This window comes from Candoia aspera, chromosome 1 (genome assembly GCF_035149785.1).
Source record: "Candoia aspera isolate rCanAsp1 chromosome 1, rCanAsp1.hap2, whole genome shotgun sequence".
Taxonomy (NCBI): Eukaryota; Metazoa; Chordata; class Lepidosauria; order Squamata; family Boidae; genus Candoia; species Candoia aspera.
This window is the reverse complement of record NC_086153.1, coordinates 48,696,385-48,722,528: the sequence shown is the minus strand read 5'-3', so window position 1 is coordinate 48,722,528 and position 26,144 is coordinate 48,696,385. Positions and strand designations below refer to the sequence as shown.

At 41.7% G+C, this 26,144-nt stretch overlaps 1 protein-coding gene across 1 annotated transcript in view; it reads right to left on the bottom strand.

Annotated features, from left to right (window-relative positions):
- KCTD3 (potassium channel tetramerization domain containing 3) overlaps nt 1–26,144 on the bottom strand; it is a 65,800-nt gene that overhangs the window by 38,884 nt on the left and 772 nt on the right. Inside the window, exons 2-5 of the mRNA XM_063303499.1 lie at nt 16,301–16,354; nt 14,291–14,336; nt 1,320–1,393; nt 530–588 (exon numbers count right to left, since the gene is read on the bottom strand). Coding sequence (XP_063159569.1) covers nt 530–588; nt 1,320–1,393; nt 14,291–14,336; nt 16,301–16,354 — 233 coding nt within the window. The remainder of the gene's footprint in view (nt 1–529; nt 589–1,319; nt 1,394–14,290; nt 14,337–16,300; nt 16,355–26,144) is intronic.

Genomic DNA, 26,144 nt, shown 5'->3' with positions numbered 1-26,144 from the left:
AGGGTTATAAACCCAGACAGCAAAAGAAAAGAAACCCAGAGAAATAAATTCTGGTGAATTATCTGGTGGATTAAGAAAGCCACTAATATTTATGAAGAACTAAGTATATGTCTTGGAAGACAGCAGTAAACACAAAATGCCACTGCATGGCCTAGCATGCACTCCTCTCTTCAGGATGAAAATCAAAACAGAGGAAAAAAATGGGTTACTGCTGGCAGCTATCCCGTGATGATGCGTCATTTCTTACGAATGGTTTCTGGAATGAAATGAGTTCCAGAAGGAGCACTGTGGCTGCAGTTCAAACCTGACCAAGAAATGGAACACATTTTGCTCAGTTATCTCCACATTTTTCAGTAAAAAATCCTTGGCTGGCTACTTTCATCTCAGTACTATTTAATATATAGGTTTCAATTATTATGATTCATTGCCATTCTGATTTCCTATCATTCGCTAAAAGGATAATTAAACTAGTTGCCAAGTTCAATCTAGTGGATAATTCAAATATATATATACATATATATATATATACCTAAAGGTGTGATTCCATAAAATTCTGCTTCATGTCTGAGCACATTAATACTTACTCCTCTGCAAAACAAAGTAAACAGAATAAATATTATTTGGAAATAAAATGTAATTTTCCAGCACATGAATTAATATTAAGTGTTAGTTTCATGTAACAGCAAAATACTTAAAGCTAACAACCTACATAAATATATGCTGCTGTAAAGAGAGAGATTAAAATTTGAAGGATATTAATTCAAATTAACTCATTAACTGCAAAGTTCATCCTTTAAAAATAATTTTGCACAGCTCATTGCTGTGACTTGTGGTAAGGGTCCAATCCAAAAACTCAGAGCCAGGAAGTACACAGTGGAATGGGTATTTGAAGGTCAATCAGGATAGATACACAAGATAAAGGCTCGTTTGGCTTCTATTAGGGCTACAGGGATACTCCAAGCTGAATCTTTTCAGGATATAGCCTTAAATATTATAGAGTGGCCCTTTCTGAGACTTCAGTTTCTAGATTAGATCACAGAATTTCTGGTAGAGGAATAAAATAAATGGAGAATTAAGGATTTAAGCATGGATAGATTAAGCCTTTTTAAAAGGTTTAAGAATTAAAAATATCTGCTAGAACCCAGTAGCCCCTTACAAATTCTGAACACAGTTTGGGAAAGTAGATTCTCTGTGGAACCCTAGGAAATAGTACTGTATCACCCAGAAGTACCAGATATTTAAAACTAATTTTAAGGGACCTTAACACTGTTCTAAATACTTTCCTCCTGAAACAGTTTTGATATAAAAATCTAACTTACCTCAAATCTAATTCCTTTGTTCGAAGAAAATTTAAAATTGGTGCAAATGCTGCAGGATCTCTATCAATAAATATCTACAAAGAAGAAGTGAGAGCTGATTTATTTGCTTGCATGGATATTTTAGAACAGGAAAGTAATCCTGTCATAATTATGCATGCTTAAGTCACATTTATTTCAGTGGGTGAAGCTTAAAGAGGCATTTAAATTTGTGGTTAACACTGCTGAGACTTAATCTCATCAGCTGCAGCACCTGAGCCCAGAAGCTAAGCAGGAGACTACTAGAGAATATTAGGGTTGTATGTAGTCCTGGAAGCAAAGAAACATCCCAGAAGGTGGCAGTAGCAAACCAGCGCTCTGCTGTTGCTGAGATCACTACTAGGATATATCCACAGAGTTACCAGGAGCTGAGAAAACTTGACCTGAAGGAGACTTATCATGTTTTCCCCTTTAAAACAGTCCATCTAGCTTTTCAACTTAAAAGTCTTCAAGGCAGGATGTTGTATTACAATAATAAAATACAAAATATGCACCTGACTAGATTAAAAATAAAGAGCTTGTATTTATTTTATTATAAATATCTAACAACTTGTTCAGATGACACTTGGTCCCTTAAATTCTCCCCAAGAAGAAAGAGAGCACACCCTGCCTTCAAGCTAGAGATGTTACCAACATCAAAAATTATTTTATTTGTGTGTGCACGCACACACACACACATATACACACACTCACAAACACATAAGTAAAAGATAAACTTGAAAATATATAAAGGAAAGTTAAGAAAAAGAAAAAAGAAAAAGTGGAAAAAACAGTACAGATACAAAAAGAAAAAGATAATTAAAGAAGCAACTTCCAATCTTTTTACAGTGGTTACAAACGAACTTATTATCACCCCTCCTTCTTTAAGTTTACATTACATAATTCTCTTATATCTCATATTCAACCTTTTTTAATCAGCAAATCCAGAAATCACCATTTTGTTTTTTTCTGTTTTCAGCAAAAACTCCATAAAAGGTTTCCAGTCTTTCTTATTGTTTTATCCCTGATGAAACAGGTCAAATTTGCCATTTCTGCAAATTCTGCCATCTTCACAACCCAATCCTCTATTGTGGCTATTCCAGTGTTTCTTCATGGTTGTGTATATAACAATCTTGCTGCAATTACCATATGTAAATCCAATCTTCCACGAGTCTTTTCTAATTGGCTATCCATAAGTCCCAATAAAAAAAGTTCTGGTTTCACCCAACAGATAATTTTCCAGTGTGAAGTGTACAACAGATCCTGCATACAGTCTGTTTGACAGATCATGCAAGGTTATAGATAAACAACCTAAAAGGGGTTTAATAGTTTACCATTAGTTTTAATAAAACCCTGTGTTATGAGTATGGATGGTGAGCAGGAGGGGGCCCCTATCCAGGAGGAAAACACACGCATAGTTTAGAGACTTTGAACTGTCCTTCAAAGAAATTCAGAGCAGACCCGCCTTGACTTTTGGGGTTTATCTGTATGGGTTTCCCACGCTCCTTCAGTTTGGTAGGATTTTCTGTTTACTTTAGCAGTTAACAAACACTAGAAACTAATTTCTTGTCTCAGCGTGGGTTTTGCTTGTCAGGACATCAATCCTACCAAACTCAAGATTCCCATCGAAAAAGGGAGGAAAGAATTTTTTGGCAGAATGTCTTCAGAAAACCAGGAGCTACGACAAGCCATCCAACAGCTGGTAGCAGCTTTACAGCAACACCAGCATCAAGTAGATCTCCAGGTCAACACCTTACAAGCTTACTACAACAGTTACAACAACCAGCTCTGGTCATCCCACAGCCAGTGCCGCCAGCAGCAGCAGCAGCTCCGACAGTAGTCTTGAGATCCCAGGGCAGCTTACCAGAGAAGTTTGGGGGAGAAGCCGCACAGTTAAGAACCTTTCTTACCCAGTGCACGATGTTTTTCGATGGCAGACTGGGAGAGTTCCTGACAGACCGAAACAGAGTCACCTTTATTTTAAGCCTGCTAAAGGGTCCAGCAGCCAAATGGGCTATTCCCATGGTGGAGAACAACGACCCAATTCTTAATGACTACCAGAATTTTCCGGCAAGGTTCCGAGCACACTTTGATGACCTGATCAGAGAAGTCGCTGCCAGCCGGGAAATTCGGAAGCTCAAGCAAGGCAACAAGAGAGTGGGGATTTACACTGCTGATTTCAAGCTGTTAGCAGGGGATCTGGACTGGAACAAGAGTGCCTTGAAAGACCAATTCAAACAGTGGCTGGATGAGGAGATAAAAAACAAATTGGTGTGCCAAGGTACCCCAGCTACCTTAGAAAATTTATATCAGCTGTCTGTGGTCATAGATGCAAGACTGGAGGAACTCCGGCAGCTTCAGCTTGGGAGAGGCAGGGGCTTCAGAACAACGCTTCCAGGATTTCCAGCTCTCTCTGCAGCATCTGTTTACTCAGGAGCAGAGGAGCAGATGCAGATCGGAGCAAGCAGGAGGCTTACGTCCGAGTCTGAGTGATAGAGAAGGCAGGAGAGAGCCCTCTGTTTTTACTGCGGAGCCCCGGGGCATATGGTGAGAGCTTGCCCAGTGAGAAACCAAGCGAATCCCGCAAGAGCCCCAGGGCAAGCAACAGAGCCAAGACCCACCCCCGCATCTAATTCTAACCAGGGAAACTCCGCCGGTCTCCCTCCACAGAGCTCAGCAGGGAGACCATCAATCAATTAAGAAGAGCTCATTCCGAAGATTCCAAGCAGACTTTCTTCTATTTACCAGTCACAGTGCACGTAAGCCCAGAGCACCAAGTCACGTTAGAGGCTCTCGTTGATTCCGGGGCTTCCACCAACTTTATTGATGTACAGACAGTACAAGACCTGAATATCCCGACCATGGAATTGCCACATCCCATAAAAGTCGAGACCATCAACGGCCAGCCCCTCAAGGCCAGTCCAATTCGAAGATCCACAGAACCAATACAGCTAACGTCAGGAGACCATACCGAGTGGATTCAACTTTATGTTACCACATCACTTAAAGTACCTATAATCCTGGGCACGCCTTGGCTGAAGCTCCACAACCCATTGTTGGACTGGGCAATGGGAGCAGTCTCATTCCCAGCTAAGGAATGCTGGCACCATAAGATTCAAGCCGCCCTTCTCTCTCCAGCAACCAACGCAGTCATCAAAGCAGTGGGGGTGCAACTACCAGCCAAGTATGAAGATTTCGCAGGTGTTTTCAGTGAACAAGAGGCCACAGCACTACCCCCCCCATAGGGACTGTGATTGCACTATTGAGCTGAAACCAAGAGCGAAGATTCCAGCAAAGAAACAATATCCCATGTCACCCAAGGAACTAGCCACTCTGAAAGAATACTTGGATACTAATCTCCAAAAGGGTTTCATCTGGCCATCTACTTCCCCAGTATCTGCCCCTACATTCTTCGTACCAAAGAAGCCTGACCCGTTGGCACCAACAGCACAGGAGGCACCCATGAGAGCTGTACACAATTTCAGCGCACACAATGAAATCACGGTTAGAGAACATTATCCGCTTCCCCTAATATCTGACCTGTTTGATCGCTTACAGAAAGCACGCATTTTTACTAGGTTAGACCTCAGGAATGCATACAATCTGATCTGGATGAAAGAGGGGCATGAATATCTGACTGCCTTTGATACCAGGTATGGGAAATTTGAATATCTCATTCTTTCTTTTGGCTTAGCTAATGCTGGGGCCATATTTTCCCGATTTATGAATCAAATTTTCTCTAATCTACTAGTTAAGTATCTAGTCATTTATCTAGATGACTTATTAATATTCTCTGAAGACGCTATAACTCATGTAACTCACCTACGTAATGTCTTACAAAGATTGAGAGAGAACAAGCTGTTTGCCAAGCTAGAGAAGTGTGCCTTCGATTTAACTGACTTCCATTTTCTGGGCTATAGAATATCAACAGAAGGCATATCTATGGACCCTTCAAAGGTCCAGGCATTTCCCTCTTGGAACCCTCCCTGCAATGTGAAAAAGGTGCAGAGATTTTTGGGGTTCGCCAATTTTTATCGAAAATTTATACATAAGTTTTCTGACAAGCCCCTCACACAGCTTTTGAAGAAAGGAACCAAATTCCTTTGGGTGGAGAGGGAGCAAGCAGCCTTCCAAGAATTTAAGCAATTCTTTGCATCCCAACTGCTTTTAAAGCATCCATATACCATGAAATATACATTCATAATACATTCAGATGCTTCAAATTTTGCAATTGCTGTCTTATTGCAATGTGATGACAAAGAGGAGAAGAGGTTGCTGTAATGGTTGCCTACTCCAAAATACTCAGTCTCACAAGCCAGAGCTTAAAGATAACTGATTTATTAGAAGAATAGTATGCAAATGCAGAGAAAGCTGAGAATGAACAAAAGCGCACCAAATACAAACTAAAAACCCTTGCTTCAAAACCAGTCCCGCCCTTACCCCCTCTTAGCAACCACCCCCTCCCAGGTGCTAGTGACCGTTACCCACATCGGCCTGAGAAAGTAACCTTGAACAGAGTTACAAACCCAAACATACATTCCCCAGCAGCAAGATAAGAAACAAAGAGAAACGGAAAAGTACCAGCAAGCCTGCAAGCCTGCAATACACGGATCAGAGGTGTGACATGTAAAACGTTACGATGTTAACAGAACATTGAAACGGTGAACATGACATATTGCCCCCCTAAAAGAAAAAAGGGGCTAAGGGGCCGGCTTGGCTGGATAGGCAGCATGAAATTTAGCAACCAAATCAGGGGACCGAACATCGTGAGCGGCGACCCATTCAGGATGTGGGAAATGCTTCCAACGAATGAGATATTGCAAGGTAGACCGCTGGCGGCGGGAATCAAGAACATCTTTTACTTCAAAGTGTTGTTGGTTATCAATCGTAATGGGTCGGATTGCTGAAACGGCTTGAGTAAGCTGCAATGAAAAACAGGATGCAAACGTTTAAGATTATGTGGTAGATCTAACTTAAAAGTCACAGGATTTATTTGTGCAACAATGGGAAAAGGACCGACAAATTTGGGACCAAGCTTTTTGGATGGTTGTGGTGATTTGAGGAACTTCGTAGAGAGATAGACTTTATCTCCCACCGCAAATGTAGGCTGCGGGGAGCGCTTTGCATCCGCATGTCTTTTATAAGAGGCTTGGGTATGTTGCAGTGCCTGTTGAATTTTTTGCCAAGAGTCCGTTAGATGTTGTGTCCACTCCATTAGAGAGGAAGGCAGAGATTGTGGGTGAGGGAGTTCCGGTATCGGGACGAAATCACGGCCAAAAACAGTTTTAAAGGGAACCTGGCCAGTGCTTTGATGTACAGCATTGTTGTAAGCCACCTCAGCAAATGGAAGAAGATCCACCCAGTTGTCTTGTTGATAATTGACAAAAGCACGCAAATATTGTTCCAACGTGGAATTAACAGCCTCAGTAGATCCATCCGTCTCAGGATGCCACGCTGTAGAGAGGGCTTGTTTAGTACCAACCAATTTCATAAATGCCCGCCAAAATTGTGACGTAAATTGTGAGCCCCTGTCACTCACCAAGCAGGAGGGGCTCCCGTGAAGACGGCACACGTGTACTAGAAATAGGCGGGCTAACTGTTGCGCGGTGGGAATAGAAGCGCATGGAATGAAATGCGCTTGTTTAGAGAAAAAGTCTTTCGCAACCCAAATCACCATTTTACGTTGACTGGGGGGTAGGTCAACTATAAAGTCCATGAAGATGTCTTGCCAAGGATAGGAGGGGGTAGCCACAGGTTGCAGAAAACCTTGGGGTTTTCCTCCCTTTCGCTTGGTCGCAGTGCAAACAGGACAAGCAAGCACATAAGCCTTTATATCCCGCATGACAGTTGGCCACCAAAACTGACGTCTGATGAGATGGAGAGTCTTGAGGTAGCCAAAATGTCCAGCCAGTTTATCATCATGAGAGCGTACAAGGATCGTTTTACGTAAAGCCTCATGTACGTAAAGACGATCATTCTTCCAAGCAAAACCCCGGTCAAAAGTAACCATGTCTAAGTTTGCCTGCAACCAAGTATCAGATTTCAAGTGGGAAAGAAATTGTTGTTGCAAATCTGTAGGAATTGGCAAACGTCCTGGACTGGAGGGAGGAGGAGTGGCTGTTTGTTGAGCCCGTTGGGTCCGCGTCTGACTACGCGTCACAGCTGCAAAGGCCAATTGTTTTTCAGTCCACACAGTACCCCGAACGATTGGTGCAGGGCCAGAATCTTGGGGTCTGCGGGATAAGGTGTCTGCCAAAAAGTTTTTCTTTCCCGGAATGAATTTGAGGCAAAAATCAAAGCGGCTAAAGAATTCAGCCCATCTAAGTTGTTTAGGGCTGAGTTTTCGACTGGTGCTCAGTGCCTCAAGGTTTTTATGGTCGGTCCAGACTTCAAAAGGGTGAGAAGCCCCCTCTAATAAGTGCCATGTTTCCAATGCTGCTTTTACAGCGAACACCTCTTTTTCCCAAACATGCCACCTCCTCTCAGTTTCCGTGAACCTGCGAGAGAGGTATGCACAGGGTTTTAAGCTGCCAAATTGATCTGCTTGGAGCAGAAGGGCTCCGATGGAAAAATCGGAGGCATCGACCTGTACCACAAATGGCTTGGTCGGGCCGGGGTGCTTCAGGATGGGTTCTGTTGTAAAGAGTTGTTTGAGCGTGTCAAACGCTTGTTGGCATTCTGGGGTCCACTTAAGTAACGCCCCTGGATTTTTTGAACGTCGCGTATCCCCCTGCGCTTTAGTTTTTAGTAAGTCAGTGAGGGGGAGGGCAATTTCTGCGAATATTTGGACAAATGCCCGATAGAAATTGGCGAAGCCAAGGAAACTTTGTAATTGGCGTCGTGTGCGTGGGGGTTCCCATGCGACAATGGCTTCAATTTTAGCAGGGTCCATTTTAATGCCCTCTTCTGAAATCCCATAGCCCAGATATTCAATTTCAGACTTATGAAAAGCACATTTTGATAGTTTAGCATATAACTCAGCATTTCTCAATTTAGCGAGCACTTGATGCACCAAGTGAACATGTTCTGCCATGGTTTCAGTATAAATCAATACATCATCCAAATATACCAACACCCCTTTGAACAGGTGGTCATGCAAGACCTCATTAATTAGTTGCATAAAAACCCCAGGCGCTCCTGACAAGCCAAAGGGTAACACTTTATATTGGAAAGCACCCAGAGGACAGTTAAACGCTGTTTTCCACTCATCCCCCTCCCGTATACAGATACGAAAATAGGCTTCCCTCAAGTCCAATTTTGAGAAGATTTTGCCTCTGGCCAGATGTGATAACATATCTTTGATTAAGGGTAAAGGATATTTATTTAAAATTGATACTGCATTGAGCCCACGGAAATCCGTACATAGTCTCAAAGAACCATCCTTTTTAGGTCTAAAGAGGACAGGTGCACCCACCAGAGAGTTGGCTGGCTCAATAAAACCCCTGGCTAAGTTTTTGTCAATGAATTCCCTCAGTGTGGCCAGCTCCTTTGGGGACATAGCATAAATTTTAGGATTAGGCAATTTCACATTTGGTAGAAATTCAATAGCACAGTCTGTCTTTCGGTGAGGCGGCAAGCGATCTGTCTCCTTTTCTCCAAACACATCTGCAAAGTCTTGATATGGCTCGGGCAGCCCTTCTATCGGTTCAAGAGTTTGTACAGTCGTTGTGGCTGCCCGTCCACCCTCCTTGTCTCCCAGTAAATCCTTTTCTGGCACTTTATAAAATCCATCAGCAAATGTCACAGTCCTATGCATCCAGTTGATAAAAGGATTTTGTTTGACAAACCAGGGCATCCCTAAAATGACTAATGGGCCCCCCACCGGCACTATAACAAAGGGCAATTTCTCCCAATGACTACCCATTTGTAGTGCCACCAGTCCTGTAGAGTGGGTGACCGGTTTTCCCCCAGCCATAGTCCCGTCCAATTGCGTAAAAATCATTGGCCGCTTCAAGGGGAACATAGGGAGCTCTAAGGCGGCTATGAGGTCAGGGTGCATCAATGAACGTGAGCAGCCTGAGTCAAGCATAGCCCACACCTCCACAGTTCGGGTACTGGATCCCAATTTCACCTTGACAGTCAGGGTAGGAAAATTCCCACTCACCGAATCATGGTCGCACCCATCTTCTTCCACCTGTCCCATGGCGCCCTTCAGAGCAGGTGGTTGCCTTTTCCCGCCGGCTGTTCGAAATCCAGTTCTTCCTCCTCTCCCCCAAAAGGGTTGTCGCTAGGATCGACCTCCACGCGGGCAGCCCTCATCTTCCTCGGTACAGAAGGAGACTTTCCGGACGACTTCCCTGGTCGCTCCTCGGATCTCTTTTTTGGGCACGAAGCTGCTCGATGTCCTTCTTTCCCGCATCTCAGGCACTGACCTTTCGCAAAGCGCCGTTCCCTTTCTTCCTCCCAACTTTTCGGTTTGGGGCACCCTGAGAATCCTGGGGCACAGGCGCTTTTACCTGACTTCCCTTGCTTCAATTCCTTGTTATGTGCGAAAGTCTCTAGGGCATTTTCAGCACTGCCTGCCAGCTGAATCCACCCATACAACGTTTTCGGATCATCACGTCCCAAAGCCCACCGGAGGACCTCCGTCTCCAGCCCGTTTGAACATTTCCACGAGAGTTGACTGGGACCAATCCTCCACCTTTCCAGCCAGGGCTTTAAACTCTAAGGCACAGTCCGCTACTGAGAGAGACCCCTGGAAAAGTTTCTTCAATGCCCGTTTCGCCCATTCTTGGGCCAAGGGATCTTCGAAGTGCTGTTTTAACGCCCACAGGAACTCCTCAAAGTCTTCCAATTCCGTGGCTTCAGCTTGGCACAACTGGACATACCAGTCCGCTGCCCTCCCCTTTAGCTTGTTGGCAATGGCATTGATTTTGCCATGTTCTGAGCGAAAACTTCGCCCCCAGTCCTCCATATAGTTCCTAGCATTAGTAATAAAGAAGGACAACTTTGTGGGATCGCCATCAAACTTTACCATAAACGGTGGAGGGGTTCGTGTCGACTCTTTCGGCTCAGGTCGTTCCGCGAATGCCAATGAACACCTACCCACCGCCTGTGACCCTTCCCTGGTCACTCCCGACTCTTTTCCCTTCGACTGCCGGAAAACCCGAGTCCCTACTTCTCCCCCTGGGCGATTGGGACCTCGCCACTGGGTTGGGTCTTCGGGTTTGAATTTCCTCCGGACCCTCTCCCCAGGACCCCGACCCTCTGGGGTTTTCTTTTAACATGGCTACTAGAGATTCGATTTTCTCCTCTAGTGCTTTTATGCGGGCGCGGGTGACAGGCTCCTCCCGTGGCCCCGTGGACACCAGGACCGTAGGTGACAACGGAATCTCCGGTTCCCAGGACGCTTGTGGCAAATCGACCTCGGAGTCTTCTTCCTCCCCGGTTCGAGAGCCATCACCTGTAGCGCCCCTCCCTTCAGACGCTAAACCCCGGTCTTCCATCTGGATATCCCGCTTATCCCGGCGGGCTGCCCTCTGAGCTCGGGAGCTCGGGATCACCGTAGCCTTCGTGGTATCCGGTTCTTCTTCGCTCCCTTCGCTCTCTTGCAGCTTGGGTTCTGTCATCGCTAGCGCTCCCCTTCACCAAAAGCTTGGATGGGGGCTAGCGGAAAATTTAATTATGATTCTCGGCTTTATGTAATGGTTGCCTACTCCGAAATACTCAGTCTCACAAGCCAGAGCTTAAAGATAACTGATTTATTAGAAGAATAGTATGCAAATGCAGAGAAAGCTGAGAATGAGCAAAAGCGCGCCAAATACAAACTAAAAACCCTTGCTTCAAAACCAGTCCTGCCCTTACCCCCTCTTAGCAACCACCCCCTCCCAGGTGCTAGCGACCGTTACCCACATCGGCCTGAGAAAGTAACCTTGAACAGAGTTACAAACCCAAACATACATTCCCCAGCAGCAAGATAAGAAACAAAGAGAAACGGAAAAGTACCAGCAAGCCTGCAAGCCTGCAATACACGGATCAGAGGTGTGACATGTAAAACGTTACGATGTTAACAGAACGCTGAAACGGTGAACATGACAGTTGCTTCCTTGTGCCTTTTTCTCTCGCACGCTCTCGCCAGCAGAGAGAAACTATGATGTTTTTAACAAGGAGTTGCTTGGAATTAAAGCAGCATTCCAAGAGTGGAGGCATTAGCTGGAAAGTGCGACCTTTCTGGTGAAAGTCTGCACAGATCACAAGAAGTTACAGCTTCTACAAAACACCAGATTGCTCACCCCACGCCAAATCAGATGGACCCAATTTTTCTCCCGTTTCAATGTTGTTATCTCTTATGTGCCCAGAGCTCAGAACTATTTGGCAGATGCCTTGTCCCACACCACTCAGGCAACCCCAGGTGCACACCAAGAGGCCCAGCCTACAATATTACAACCTCACAACTTTGATCAGTCACCTGGGGGGAACCAGACAGAGATCTTAGCAGCAGGCAGACTGGCAGAGGACCTCTTTGCAGGGGTCAAAGCTCAGCAGCAGCAGGACCCATATGCCAGGGCCAGGATGGATGACCTCTGGGGGACCCACAAGGCACTGCTTCCCCATTCGCTGTGGAAGCAGGAACTCTCTGGCATAGTGGGCAGGTATATATTCCCCTCTCCTTGAGGGAAGAAGTACTGAAACTCTGCCATGACCATCGAACGGCCAGGCACGGAGGTGTTTCCAAAACACTCCACTCCATTGAGCTCTGAGAGACTACTGGTGGCCTAAGATGACTGCAGACATAAAGAGTTACGTTGCTTCTTGTCGTACCTGTAGACGAGCCAAACCTCTCCCAGGGAGGCCTGCAGGACTCTTGCAGCCCCTCCCCACCCGCAGTGGGCCTTGGGATACAGTCTCCATGGACTTCATCACTGATTTACCCCTGGTAAATCACTGATTTACTTCCATAGTAGTGGTGGTGGACCTCTTCACTAAAATGGCACATTTTATTCCTTGCAAGGGCCTCCCATCTGCACAAGCCACAGCACAGTTGTTTATAGACCATGTTTTTAGATATAGAGGCATGATAAATCATTTGGTGAGTGACAGAGGCCCTCAGTTCACTTCCAGGTTCTGGAGGGCGGGCACTTTTCCAGTCATTAGGGGTCCAGATCCACCTATCCTCGTCGCATTATCCTTCTAATAATGGAGAAGCAGAGAAAATTAACCAATGGTTGTAACAATATCTCAGGTGTTACACCACTTAGCGGCAAGACCATTGGCCAGCCCTGCTCCCCATGGCAGAATTTACTTATAACTCTGTGCATTCTTCTACCAAGATGTCTCCCTTCAAAGCACTCTACGGGGTTAACCCTCAGGTCTTGCCCACCTCATCCCAGCAGGTAATTGTTCCAGTGGCAGCTGATTTTCTTAAGGAGCAACAGGCCGCACAGGAGTTGTTAAAGGAGCAGCTGAACAGGGCAAAAAGTGCTTACAAGAGAGCTGCAGATGCCCACAGACAAGAAGGGCCAGCGACTGCTGTGGGAGATAAAGTTTGGCTCTCTATCAAGTTTTTGACTTCTAGCAGGCCTTCCAAAAAATTGGACTCTAAGTTCGTGGGCCCTTTCACTGTGGTGCAGCAGATAAATCCAGTGGCTTATCATTTACAGCTACCACCGTCCATGAAAATCCATCCTGTGTTTCACAGATCCTTGCTAGCCAAAGACCGCCCCCCCCAAGTGCCTTGCGATCGCAGCTGCCCCCCCAACCTCCAGTAATTGTGGATGGGGAGGAGGAATATGAAGTCGAGGAAATTCTGGACTCTAGGAGGAGGGGAAAGGGCATCCAATATTTAATACACTGGAAAGGGTACCCTGAGGAAGAGTGAACATGGGAAAATGCCAGAGATGAACACGCACCAGTACTGGTTCAACAATTTCATCAGCTTTTCCCTCACAAACCCAAGCCTCGCACTCTCCCAGAGATTCCTCACTTGGCCAAGCAAGCAGAGGAATCCCAAGCAGAGGAGTTCATAAGTTGGCAACCTCCACCCCCATGAGAAGCTCAGAGGCCAGAGTGATAGGAAGAGGGGGAGCCTCAGCCCTCCACCTTGGGCTTGCATTTCCCAAAGGGGAGGGCGGAGGAATCTTCTAATCATCTAAGTATTTTCCAGCCGCAGCCACCTGGGCCAGAAGCATTATCAGAACTGGAGAGCAGCAGCGATTCATCCTTGGAAGAGTTTTCCTTTGAAGAATTTCCATCGTTGCCTAGTTCCCATAGGAGCTTGGAGGAGGAGATGGACTTTCATGAGACTTTGGAGGGAGGAGGGAACTCTGGGAGGGAGGGAGCTGAAATGGAATGTAAATCTGGAGGGGAGGGTGATGTTATGAGTACGGATGGTGAGCAGGAGGGGGCCCCTATCCAGGGGGGGAAATGCATGCGTAGTTTAGAGGCTTAGAACTGTCCTTCAAAGAAACTCAGAGCAGACCTGCCTTGAGTTTTGGGGTTTATCTGTATGGGTTTCCCACGCTCCTTCAGTTTGGTAGGATTTTCTGTCTACTTTAGCAGTTAACAAACACTAGAGACTAATTTCTTGTCTCAGCGTGGTTTTTGCTTAAGTCAGGACACCCTGATTGTTGAAAATGAAGTGACAAGATCAAACTCTTTTTTAGTGGCTGAAGGTGTTTTATTTAATTCCTTCTACTGTTTCTTGAGCTTGTCAAATGTTGCTAGAATCTATTCTGATTTAAAACATGCTGTTTTGGTAACAAGTCTCACTCCAAATACATGATTTAAACTATCCCTCTGAAGCATTACTTCAAGTCAGTATCACACATTACTTTATACTGATTTATTATTGCAAGTCAACATCATATATTACTTTATATTGATTTACAGTTATAAAATATTTGCAATTATTCAAATAAGCTTGCACGAATTATTCTGAATCTAACAGTTTTACCAGATAAACCTCAAAGAGGAATCCATTTTCACATTCTAATACAATTAAAAAGCAGAATACTCACAGCACCAGTTTCATCTTTCAGTGTTGAAATTCTTCCACTTAGCAAACTGAAATCAACAAATCTAAATTACAATCTAATTTGAACAAGAGACAGAAAAAAGACAAGCAAACCAAATAAATATCTTGGGCTGCAAGTTAGTTTCCGTAAGGGAGAAAGTGATTTCTGCCAACCATAATTTCATCCACATTACTCCCAAATCATACCCCATATCATTTCCAAGTATGAACCAAATCAAATTTGCAAAAGATGAAGAGGGTTGCATAGTAGAAGGGGTAGTTGAGTAAGCTTTTCTATGTATGGGAAAGTTCATTCTATAAATTTATGAATACACATACACTGTGTTCAGGTTTCAATAACACAAGTCATGATGTGAAGTACATTTTTCAAGAGGGTAATGTCTTTATAACTCATATTTCTGCAAAAAGGGTTATACAAGGGTAGGGTCAGGAAAGAGTTAGTAAGAAATAAAGAACCCTTCTTCAGATTGTCCTCTCCTTCTCCCATTCACTCTTTACAACAAGGAGCATGTTTGATAAAAAAAAAAAACCTAAGAGGGCCCTGGTGCACCCTTCCCTTAAAAGGCTGACCTAGGATCTAGCTAAAACCTGGTTAACCACTACCCAGTCTCCAACTTTTTAAGGTAGGTTGTGGAGAAGGTGATGGAGTGGTAGTTACAAAGGGCTCTGGATGAAGAAATGTGAACACATTTCAATCAACGTTCACACCTGAACATGGGACAGAAAGTCATTACTGGTTGCTTTTGTTGATGACCTATGGTGGGACCTAGATAGAGGAAGCACAATCCCATTAGTCCTTCTGGATCTCTTAGCAGCCTTCAGTGTCATCATCCAAGGTATGCTTTTAGTTGGTCTGCAGGAATTAGAGTTGGGAAGCACTGTTCTGAAGTGGTTCCACTAATTTCTAAGTGATGGTTCCAGTCAGCATATTATGGGGATAAGAGGTTAAGCCCTCAGGCATTCCAATATGGAGGACTCCTATGGAGGCAAAATGAACCTCAGGAAGATGGTGAATACATCTGAAGCTGGCTCAAGAGAAGGAAACAGAAAGGCAGCTGTATTTCTAGCCTTCTTTTTACTCATAAGAGTTCCATCTTACGAATAAAAAGTAGCCAAGTAAGATTTCAGACTATAAGAAGGCTCATAATTTCATAATGGATCTTAAGGTAAGTTAATAATCCCATGCATTCGAAGAACCAAGAATTGCAGTGCTTTATCCTTCATTTACCTGCCATTTTCACACTGAAACTCCATTCTTCCACCACCAGTAATATATAACTGGCATCTCATGGCACAAAAAGCAGCCTGACTATGGTGGAGATGGAACAGCTTTATGAGAAAGGAGTTCAATATCCTCTCTGCTATCTGAACTGAAAATATTTGACTGCAGAAAAACAGCAGTCATTAGAGTTTTATTGACTAAAGTTAATAGGGTAGCATCCTATTCAAATTTTGGCTATAAATATCTGTGACAATGTGTAATCCTTCTCAAATTGTTGTATAAAAGACAGAACAACAGATTCTTCCATAATACAATAAAATGTACAGGAACTATTTCAGTTCAGCGCTTACATCTATTATACATCAAAAGATTATCAATAACACAGAAAAAAGCTAAAAGTTATTCCAGATTATTTTGGTCTACATATGACAGCGGAGTTGGAAAAATCAGAGACAAGTATCAGAATGAGGTTAAAAACTACATTGCAGGGAAATCAGATGTAAAATATTTGCATTTTACATAGTCCACAAGAGAGCAATGATCCCTCAAAATATTAATTCTTGTTTCTTACTACAAAGGACACAATCAGAAAGGGAGCCAGGTTGCTTGGGATTTTTCACTACATGACAAAATGCAGTAATAAAAAAAATGTAGACAAAAACAAAAACCCAAAGTTAATTATCTAATCTATTAGGTTTTCCCATTTAACAGGGAGTAAGACTCATTGAGACAACTTTCAATTAAAAATGACATAATTAAGTGACAAAATACCTGGAAAAAAAGGAGTCAGGAATCCACATTAGTGTTTGTCGTGAAGTACTGAACCTAGAAAAGACAGATGAAAAGTCAAGCAGTTCTGCAGGTTCAATCAAACAAAATTAGATATGCTTTCAGTAGTAAATATAAATATGTTAAAACCTGACCTAATATTGAGATAATTTTGCCATTTATTACAGAACTAATTACCTCTACTCTCCAAGTTTGCAGTAAGTCAAACATAGTCATATGGCTTGAATGCCCATGAAATACAAGTAACAATGTTATTCTAATTTTATTCCTGGTTTTCCTCAAACAACATCAACTCATGCTCCATATAAAGCTGCTTTTGAAATGGAGATAAAGGAAATTTTTATTATAGCATATAGGTCAACTCTTCAAAGGGAAAGGAAAGATTATGTTGGGTCAGTACAAACTACTTGCTTGAGCTTGTTTGAATCTTGACTGACAAAGTTTGCCTTAAAGCAGGGGTGGGGAACATTTATAGCCTGAGAAATGCATTCCATATTATTTATTTTTAGGGGTGACCAAACAGTTACAGAAAGTGGCCAAGGTAAATGTCTTTCACAGTGATGTTATACTCTTTTCATCTTTTACAGTGATGTAAATGATTTTAAGTATGTGTCTTCAATTTTAAGGTATGTGTATACACACACACATACATGACCTATGGAACATGTATAGTCTTGAGGATTGTTGCATTCCATTTCCTAGATCTATGAATAGTTACAAACAAATTTAAGATACTGAAGAAATAATATTCCCTATCCCACCCTCACAATAAGCAGGAAGTCATGTTTAAAGCTGTCATACAGATTGTTTTGAACTAGCATAACTTTTCATAATTTCTCAGGCCATAAATGCCCCTACCACAGGGTTTCTCAACCAGGGTTCCATGGAACCCTAGGGTTCCGTGAAAGGTCACTAGGGGTTCCCTGGGAGATCATGATTTATTTAAACAATTATTTTAAATTCAGCAACTTCACGTTAAAGAGGTAAGTTTCATTCTTTATTTTTAGTTTAAGAACACTGTTAATGCATATATACAGGCCTACACATGAAACAAATATAGTAATTTTGTAACTTCTGGCCTATATTTGAGCCTGAAAGTGCAGGGGTTCCCCGAGGCCTGAAAAATATTTCGAGGGTTCCTCCAGAGTCAAAAGGTTGAGAAAGGCTGTCCTTGTCAGGCCCAGCCACAGAACTTCAGAGAATCAGTTCAGCCAAACTTCAGTTTTTTATTTGCTTACACCATAGAAAGAGAATCTTGCCAGACTAAAGCAACTCTACCTAACCTAAGGGGAAATAACCTGGGAAACCTCTAGGGTGGGGTTATTCTGAACCTCTCAGCTTTCACATATTTGCTTTCTGGACTGTGTCTCCAATAATCTTGTCCTCCTCCTTGGAATGTGCTCCCTCCTTTTTGAGAACCAGCAGCATTACTGAAATCCACCACAGCCCTACTACATAAATGTAGTAAACACAAACTGCCGCCTTCCATATTTAGCTTGGTCTAGGATGCTCACGGTTTCCCAGTTGAAAGTATGGTTGAGTCTGTCCATGTGTTGTGAGATTAAGGAGTTTTCATCATATCTTCTGACTGCTAGTTGGTGTTCATGGATGCGCTCTGCTAGTCGTCTGCCTGTCTGTCCTACACAGTGGCTGTTACAGTCCTTATACACTGTACGTTGTAGATGACTCCTGTTTTTGTTCTTCTTGGGCTACTGGGTCTTTTGGTTTGCTTAAGATGTTTTGGAGGGCTTTAGTTGGTTTGTTACAGAGTTTGACTTTGATCTTGGCCACCAGCAGTTCATGGTCTGAGCCACAGTTGGCACCTGGATAAGTTCTGACTGCACGAACTGAGCTGGTCCAACACTGATTGCATATGACATAGTCTATTTGATTGCGATGTTGTCCATCAGGTGAGGTCCATGTGTATAAACGACGCTTTTGCTGTTCAAGAGGACACCACCAAAAAAGTCTGACGTCACCAAAATTCCTTCCACATATGCAACTGAAGTTAAAAATAGGTTTGAAGTTCTAGACACTGTTGAGAAAATGCCTGATGAACTATGGCAAGAAGTTAAATCACTTATCACTGGCACAGCAGATGATTACATATCACGCAAGAAGGCAGAGAAAAGGTGTAGATGGCTCTCAGAGAATACCATCCAAATAGCCGAGAGGAGAAAGGCAGCTAAAGCAGTGGGAAATCATGAAGAAGTAAGAAGATTGAATGCTGATTTCCAAAGGGCAGCAAGGAAAGATAGTGAAGTCTACTGGGAGAAGAGTTGAAAACAATTAGAGGAAGATTATACAAAAGGACACACTAGAAATGCTTTTGCACTAATCAAAAAGATTGGGCACCATTCAAGGCTCGCAAAGCTATCATCAAGGATAAGCAAGGGAAAGAATTGTCTGACCAACAAGGTGTCAAGAATAGATGGTGAGAATATGCAGAAGAGCTGTATGCTACTAGTATAGAGGAACAACATCAAAGAGAGGAGAAGGAAACAGAATTAGAACCAGCCATCCTTGATGAAGAAATCAAGTGGGCAATGAACCAACTACCAAACAACAAGGCCCCAGAAGTTGACAACATCCCTGCAGAATTGCTAAGACCAGTACCAGCTGCAATTATCAGAGCTCTGTGCTAGAAAATTTGGGAAACCAACACATGGCCACATAACTGGAAACAATCAGTGTTTATTCCATTGCCAAAAAATGGAGATTCAAGGGAGGGTTCCAACTACCACACTGTTGCTCTCATATCTCATGCTAGCAAAATTCTACTGAAAATCATACAACGCCTGACTCCAATTACTGAAAGGGAATTGCCAGATGTCCAAGCTGGTTTCAGACAGGGCCGTGGCACCCGTGATCACACTGCAAATGTATGATGGATAATGGAAAAACATCACGAATTTCAAAAGAACATTTATATGTGCTTTATGAACTACAGGAAAGCTTTTGATTGTTTTGGCCATGACAAACTATGGAGAGACCTAGCAGACCTTGGGGTGCCACTACATTTGGTGAAGTTGGTAAAATCACTGTATGTAAATCAGGAAGCCACTGTACAAACTCAATATGGAGACACTGATTGGTTTAAGATCGAGAAAGGTGTGCAACAAGGTTGCATTCTGACACCTTTCTTATTCAACTTGTATGCCGAAGTGATAATCAGGAAACTGGAGCTAGACAAATCAAAAATTGGGGTAAAAATTGATGGAAGAATCATCAATAACCTTCGATATGCGGGTGATACAACCCTCCTCTCAGAAACCCAGGAAGGACTAAAGCACCTAATCATGAGACTCAAAGAAGAAAGTGAGAAATTTGGCCTCTTTCTGAATATCAAAAAGACCAAACTCATGACAACTGCAAGGAATGGAAACATCAAAATAGTAATTGATGGAGAGGAGGTGGAATGGAAGAATTCACCTTTTTAGGATCACTGGTCAATCAAAATGGTGAATGCAGCCAAGAAATTAAACGCCGAATCATGCTGGGTCGCACAGCAATGATGAGTACAAATCAAAATCAGAAAAACAAGGATGTCAGCTTGATGATTAAGCGTAGACTAGTCCGCACTATCGTGTTTCCCATAATTACATATGGCTGTGAAAGTTGGACGATGAAAAAGTTGGATAGAAGGAAAATTGATTCGTTTGAACTATGGTGTTAGAGGAGGCTCTTGCGCATCCCTTGGACTGGAAAGATAACAAATAAAGAATTGTTGAAGCACATAAAACCAGTCGTGTCACTAGAAGGAAAAATAACAAAACTTAGACTTAATTACTTCAGTCATGTCATGAGATCAACATCGTTGGAGAAAGACATTATGCTTGGAATAGTCAGTGGAAAAAGACGACAAGGACGCCAAAGAATGTGCTGGTTGGATGTAACCAAAGCAGACACAGGCCAAAATATAAAGCAACTGAAAGAAGCTGTACAAAATCGGAAATCATGTAGAGAGCTGGCTTATGGAATCGCCAAGGGTCGGATACAACTGAATGCATAATTCAATTCGAGTTGGTTTGTGTACTACAGTGATTCCGTGTGGTTGTAATAGTCTGTTGGTAGTTTCCGAGATGTTTCTGAACTATGTAGGACAGACAGGCAGAAGACTAGCAGAGCGCATCCACGAACACCAACTAGCAGTCAGAAGATATGATGAAAACTCCTTAATCTCACAACACATGGACAGACTCAACCATACTTTCAACTGGGAAACTGTGAGCATCCTAGACCAAGCCAAATCCAAAAATGCTAGGGAATTCCAAGAAGCTTGACACTCAGACAAGCCAGCCATCAACAGGCACATAAAGATAAACAACATTTACATACCATTCAAAAGAGACAATCAAAAACTTAAAAAGGAAACAAAAAGACCCGAACACCTCCTTGCCAGCAATCAACACCCAGATAAGCAAAGATTAACTTCTGGATTAACGCCTGATCAAGCAGTATACAATACCCTAATCAAGCAACCACCAACTCAGTCAAACAATCAAGCAGTAAACAACAGCCTAATCAAGGAACTACCAAGGAGAGAACAACACCCCCACCAACCCTGTCAGGGCAAACTACTGTATATAAACAGAGAGCAAGCCCCCCTCCTTCTAGCACTGAAGATGTTGCCTAGTTGGGCAATGAAATGTCTATAGGAAAACAACCAAGCTCAGAGAGCACCAAGGACTCCACATATGTTGTGGTTTCTCGTAGTTATTAATGCTTTTTTTTTTCAACCAGCATTGTACAGCGAGGCTATAAAGATCTGATTAGAAGTTGCAAGAGATTTCTTTTGCTTTCTTTCTTAGTGATAAATTGGATTACAAAATTGATTTTTTTTTGACTAAGGTTAAAATATGTATGTTATTTCTGGTCGCTCTTTACAGACTTTTGCTAATTAACTATATGATGATTTTTTTATATACTTTGATTATTGAGAAGGGATGAGATATGGGAAGAAAAGATCATTTTTTTTCTTTTTCCTTTACTTAGAAAGGTCTTAATCATTGAAATGGTTTATACTTGCCTGGAGGGAGGGGGGTCATCTTTTATATACTCACTTTTTTCTGTATTTTTTCTTTTTTTATCTCTTTGAACTTCTCTTTTTCGTTTCTTTACTTTTTATACTCTCTTAGTTTGTATTAGTTTAAACTTAGGTGATCAGCATGTAAGTACATAGACAGATATACACAAACCTATTTTCTTTTTATTTGATGCTTACACAGTAAAAGTAGTCGAGGCACTTCTTTCTGCATGGCTCTGAAGATATTATGTACTGTCCAAGCAACTTGTAAATACAACAAACTAAATCTAAAATTTCACAGAAATCTGTCAGTTTAATCAGCTAAAATGTGTCACAAAATATACATTTAATGATATATCATTATATTATTTACAAAATGTAAATATATATTTTAATGATATAATATAATTGATTAATCAGAGACCAAATTATGAGGAGATGTAGTCCATGATAGTTCAGGACATAATTTTTGTTTTTACTCATAAAAAAATTACAAGACAAATATTTTTCCACAAAATTAATGTTTAGAATAATTATGTCTATTATTAGAAGTAAAAGCTCACTGTTAGCAAAAGAAATAGTAAAAGCCTACTGTTAGCAAAAGAAATGTTAAAAAGTGCCTTCAAATATGATTTCGAATCCTTTCTTCTTCCTCTCTTACACCTACTACAAATCTACCCAGAAACACTCTAGCAATTTGGGAAAGGGGGGTGAACAAAAGTGGGGCAGCAGATAGGACAAGAAGATGGGAAACTTTCTTACTTGAATTTCCTTAATTTAAGTCAAGCTAAAGCCTTGTGTATAAACCTGCTAAAGTTCTACAGGCTTTATTAGGCTGCAATCCTATCCAGACTTAGCAGGGAATAAGCCCCATTGATAGAGTTGTTTGAAAACGGTGTTATTTACCTTACTCAGAAGTAAGCCCATTGTATTCAGCAGGAAGTAGGTGTAATCCTACCCTATTCACCGGAAAGAAACACCTCTACCCATTGAGTATAATGGGACTTACTTACTTACATAGGATGTCTACTGCATAGGGCTCTGAGAAATAATTATATATGGTCATTATACCATTGCTAAAACAACAAATCTAATGGTGGCCTAAGACTTTTGCACAGTACTGTATGTTATTTTGTGTTTAGAGAATGTATGTCACTTAACATGTTTGTCTTCTTTATTTCTTGTTATGTCATAACTATATCTGGAATTATAACCAATTATTTTTTGAGTCTGGTGTTTTTAGCCATCCTGATTCATGCATATGCCAGCCACATGATAAATATAAAATTATTAGCAACTCACTATTTGTCCTTCTTTATATTACCTGAGATTTGTATGATATCTAAGTAGGCTATTCTTTTAATTTATGCAGAGGCATAAGATACAGAGGCAAGTTAGATGCTTCTGCATCTAACTTGAAGACCAGAATAAAAGCACTGTGTACCAATCTTGTCTTTCTAAAAAAGAAAAAAGCAATGTGAAGCCAAAAACTCATTATCCTAACTGGATGTACCATTTTTGAAATCATTCCATCTCCTCCCCACCAGCAGAGATATAATACTGCCCAGTGTTATGATGCTATACTGTAAGAATCACTACTATAATTTATCACTAATATAATGTATAATTATATAATAATATAATCACTAATATAATTTAATATAATTTATAATAAATATAATTTATTTATGAGAGCCAGTTTGGTCTAGTGGTTAAGGTTCTGGGCTAGAAACCAGGAGTCTTTGAGTTCTAGTCCTGCCTTAGGCATGAAAGCCGGCTGGGTGACCTTGGGCCAATCACTTTCTCTCAGCCCAACTCAGTGCAATGTAGACTAGCCTCATGGTGCACCCCGGGCAACATGACTCGTCATGGCTAAATAGTCTACACATCTGGCTGCTGGTCCTCACAAGGATTTCCCAGCAAGAAAAAGCATAATGGACACCAAACTGCTAAGCCATACGATTAAAAAATAATAATTTATCCAAAGAAAGTGATATATGTAGTGTTAAGTATTGTAATTCCTAACTGGCATAGATCTCAACAAAGTTATTATCTGTGAAGTTCAAGAGAGACAGATCTGATATTCTAAATAACACCTTAAGGAGTTGCCAGCAGATGCTTTACAAGCATCCCTGTATGCTTTGAATCACCTTTTCTCCTTCAAATCTGGATCACTGCACATTCCTAGTCTTCAGGGATTTTTCTTGGCTCCCAACTGTGATCTGCATATGTTTTATCTATTTTTTCCTCATATAGATGGGTACATTTCCTGATACATCTTCAATTAACTCATCTGAAACGAGCAGAAAATGCTTTCTGTAGGAAAATAAGTGTGCTGACAATAGGTTTCAGCATCATGATATTGAATCCCTCAGCAATCTTAAGTAGACCAGCAACTGCCAGTGATGCGGTTTGTTTTGCTTGTGCAGAAGACCATAAAAACACCACATATCCTGTTACAAATACGCTTGTGACTTGTTTTTGAATAATGCTCTTATTCCCCAATGAAAAGGGAAATTAGATGAAAAAACTATCTAAGGATTACTTTATTAAATGTGTCTAGGATGATGTTTGGCAAAATTCTGATCAAAAGAGTATAACAGGAAAGGACATGGAAGGGTGATGCATTTTTTTCCCCTGGGAGGGAGCATGCTATCCAGATTTTTGCTTTTCAGCAGATAATTGACAAATGTATGCATTTGAGAAAGAAAGTTTGTTGTATGTTTGTTAATTTAAAGAAAGGATATGATAAAGTGAATAGGTTTTCCTACTGGTTGGACCCTACTGGGGAATTGTGTCCAGTTCTGGGTAGCATTAAAAAGGACAGAGATAAACTGAAACTACTTTAGAAAAGGATTACCAAGATGGTAAGGGATCTGGAAATTAAGCCCTATAAGCAGTGGTTAAAAGATGGGTATATTTAGCCTATAGAAGAGACAACTGAGGGAAGATATGATAGCCTTCAAATAGCTGAAGGACTGCCACATAGAAGAGAGAGTGGATATATTATCTATTGGAAGTGAGGGTTGCTATCTCAGGAGACTTATAAAAATAAATTGAATGTGGTGGAAATGGGTCATTTAAGAAATGTGTTTACCAAACAAGACATAAAGTCAAAACTTGGATTCAATACAAAAATGAATGGCTAGTACAAAAGCAGTTCACTGAGGTAGTGTCATGAGTACTGATGGCGAGCAGGAGGGGGCCCCTATCCAGGGGGGAAAACGCATGCGTAGTATTGAGGAGTTGAGCAGCCATTCAAAGAGACACAGATCAGACCCGCCTTGACTTTTGGGGTTTATCTGTCTGGGTTTTTCCCACGCTTCTTCAGTTTGTTAGGATTTTCTGTCTAATGTAGCAGCAATAAAACACTAGAGACCTATTCCTTGTCTCAGCGTGGTTCCTGACTGTTAGGACAGGTAGTTTGGTCATGTAGACAGAAAGACAAACAATCATATTACAAAACAAATATATGAAGGAAGAGTGAATGAGTTGAGAGGAAGGGTGCATGGATGTGATGAAAACAAAAATACTTTGGAAGGATAACTGCCCAGAATCATTGGGAATCAGATGGTGTACAAATTTAATCATTAATAATGATAATAATAGGAGGTTTAGTGAATGGTGCTGGTGTAAACTAGATTTACCTATATTTCCATTTCCTCAACTCATATTCACTATTTCTTGCTCCTTTTCTATGCTTTGCATAATGCAGTTTACCACACAAGGGAATAACATACTCATGTATGTTAAACGTACAGGAAAGACCTTGGCAGAACTTCCCAGAATCTTGACTCAGCATGTCTCAATTAGGCTCTAGGCCCATGCCTAGCTTAAGGCTCTCTGACATACTCCCTAGCATAGTTAACAATCTTTAACGCATGTTAGGAAGAAGCCACTAAAACTGATTATCCTTTGTCAACAAGAAGTGCAATTTCCTGTTTGTATTTACTATAATTTAATTGTGACACTTCTTTCTCCCATCTTTCCACAGTTTAACAGACTTTTTGTCCTGCACTCCTTGGCACTGAAGTTGGCTATTGATGGACATCTCTGTCCTGAAAAATAGTGGTTCTCAACTTAATCCCCCAGTAGATTAAATTATTTTGATAAGTAATAATTGGGAGAAGATCAAGACTCCAATTCTGAGGTTGCTGTTTGAACATGGATATCATTATATGAATTTTTAAAAAATCAGCTGGGGGAGCCTTAGGCCTATATGGATCCTCATAATTTTTACAATCATATCCATCTGAAGCCACAACCAAATTACATATCATGACCATCTGCATGGATCGAGCCACCCAAACGGTGCTTATCTTGCAGCATTATGGCACAAGATTATAGATCCAATATGTAAATTATCTTGATTTTTACCTGAGAGCCAGCTGAAATCATTGTCAAAGCATAGATCATACTGAGAATGATTCATTCTGTGCAGACCTATATTATGTATGTTTTGATAACGGTTTTAGTTGGGTTCCATGTAAAAACCAAGAGAATCCATGAGAAACTGTCGCTCAGAATCACGTATCTGCACCAAGGCACCACAAAAAGTTTCAGATCAGTACAGTAACTGTAATGGCTAGTTCTGTGCATATAGCTATAGCCTCTTATTTAACAAGTTTCAACTGGGTCCCATGTGAAAACATCAAGAGATTCCATACTTTGGAGCCAAGTTTCCGTGTCACGGTGGCACAAAAAATGGTCAGTCCCAAAGCTGTAATGGCTTAGATAATCTGTGATTTGATACGGTTTCATGGAATATCGCATAGAAAAATAATGACAAATTATGAGGAT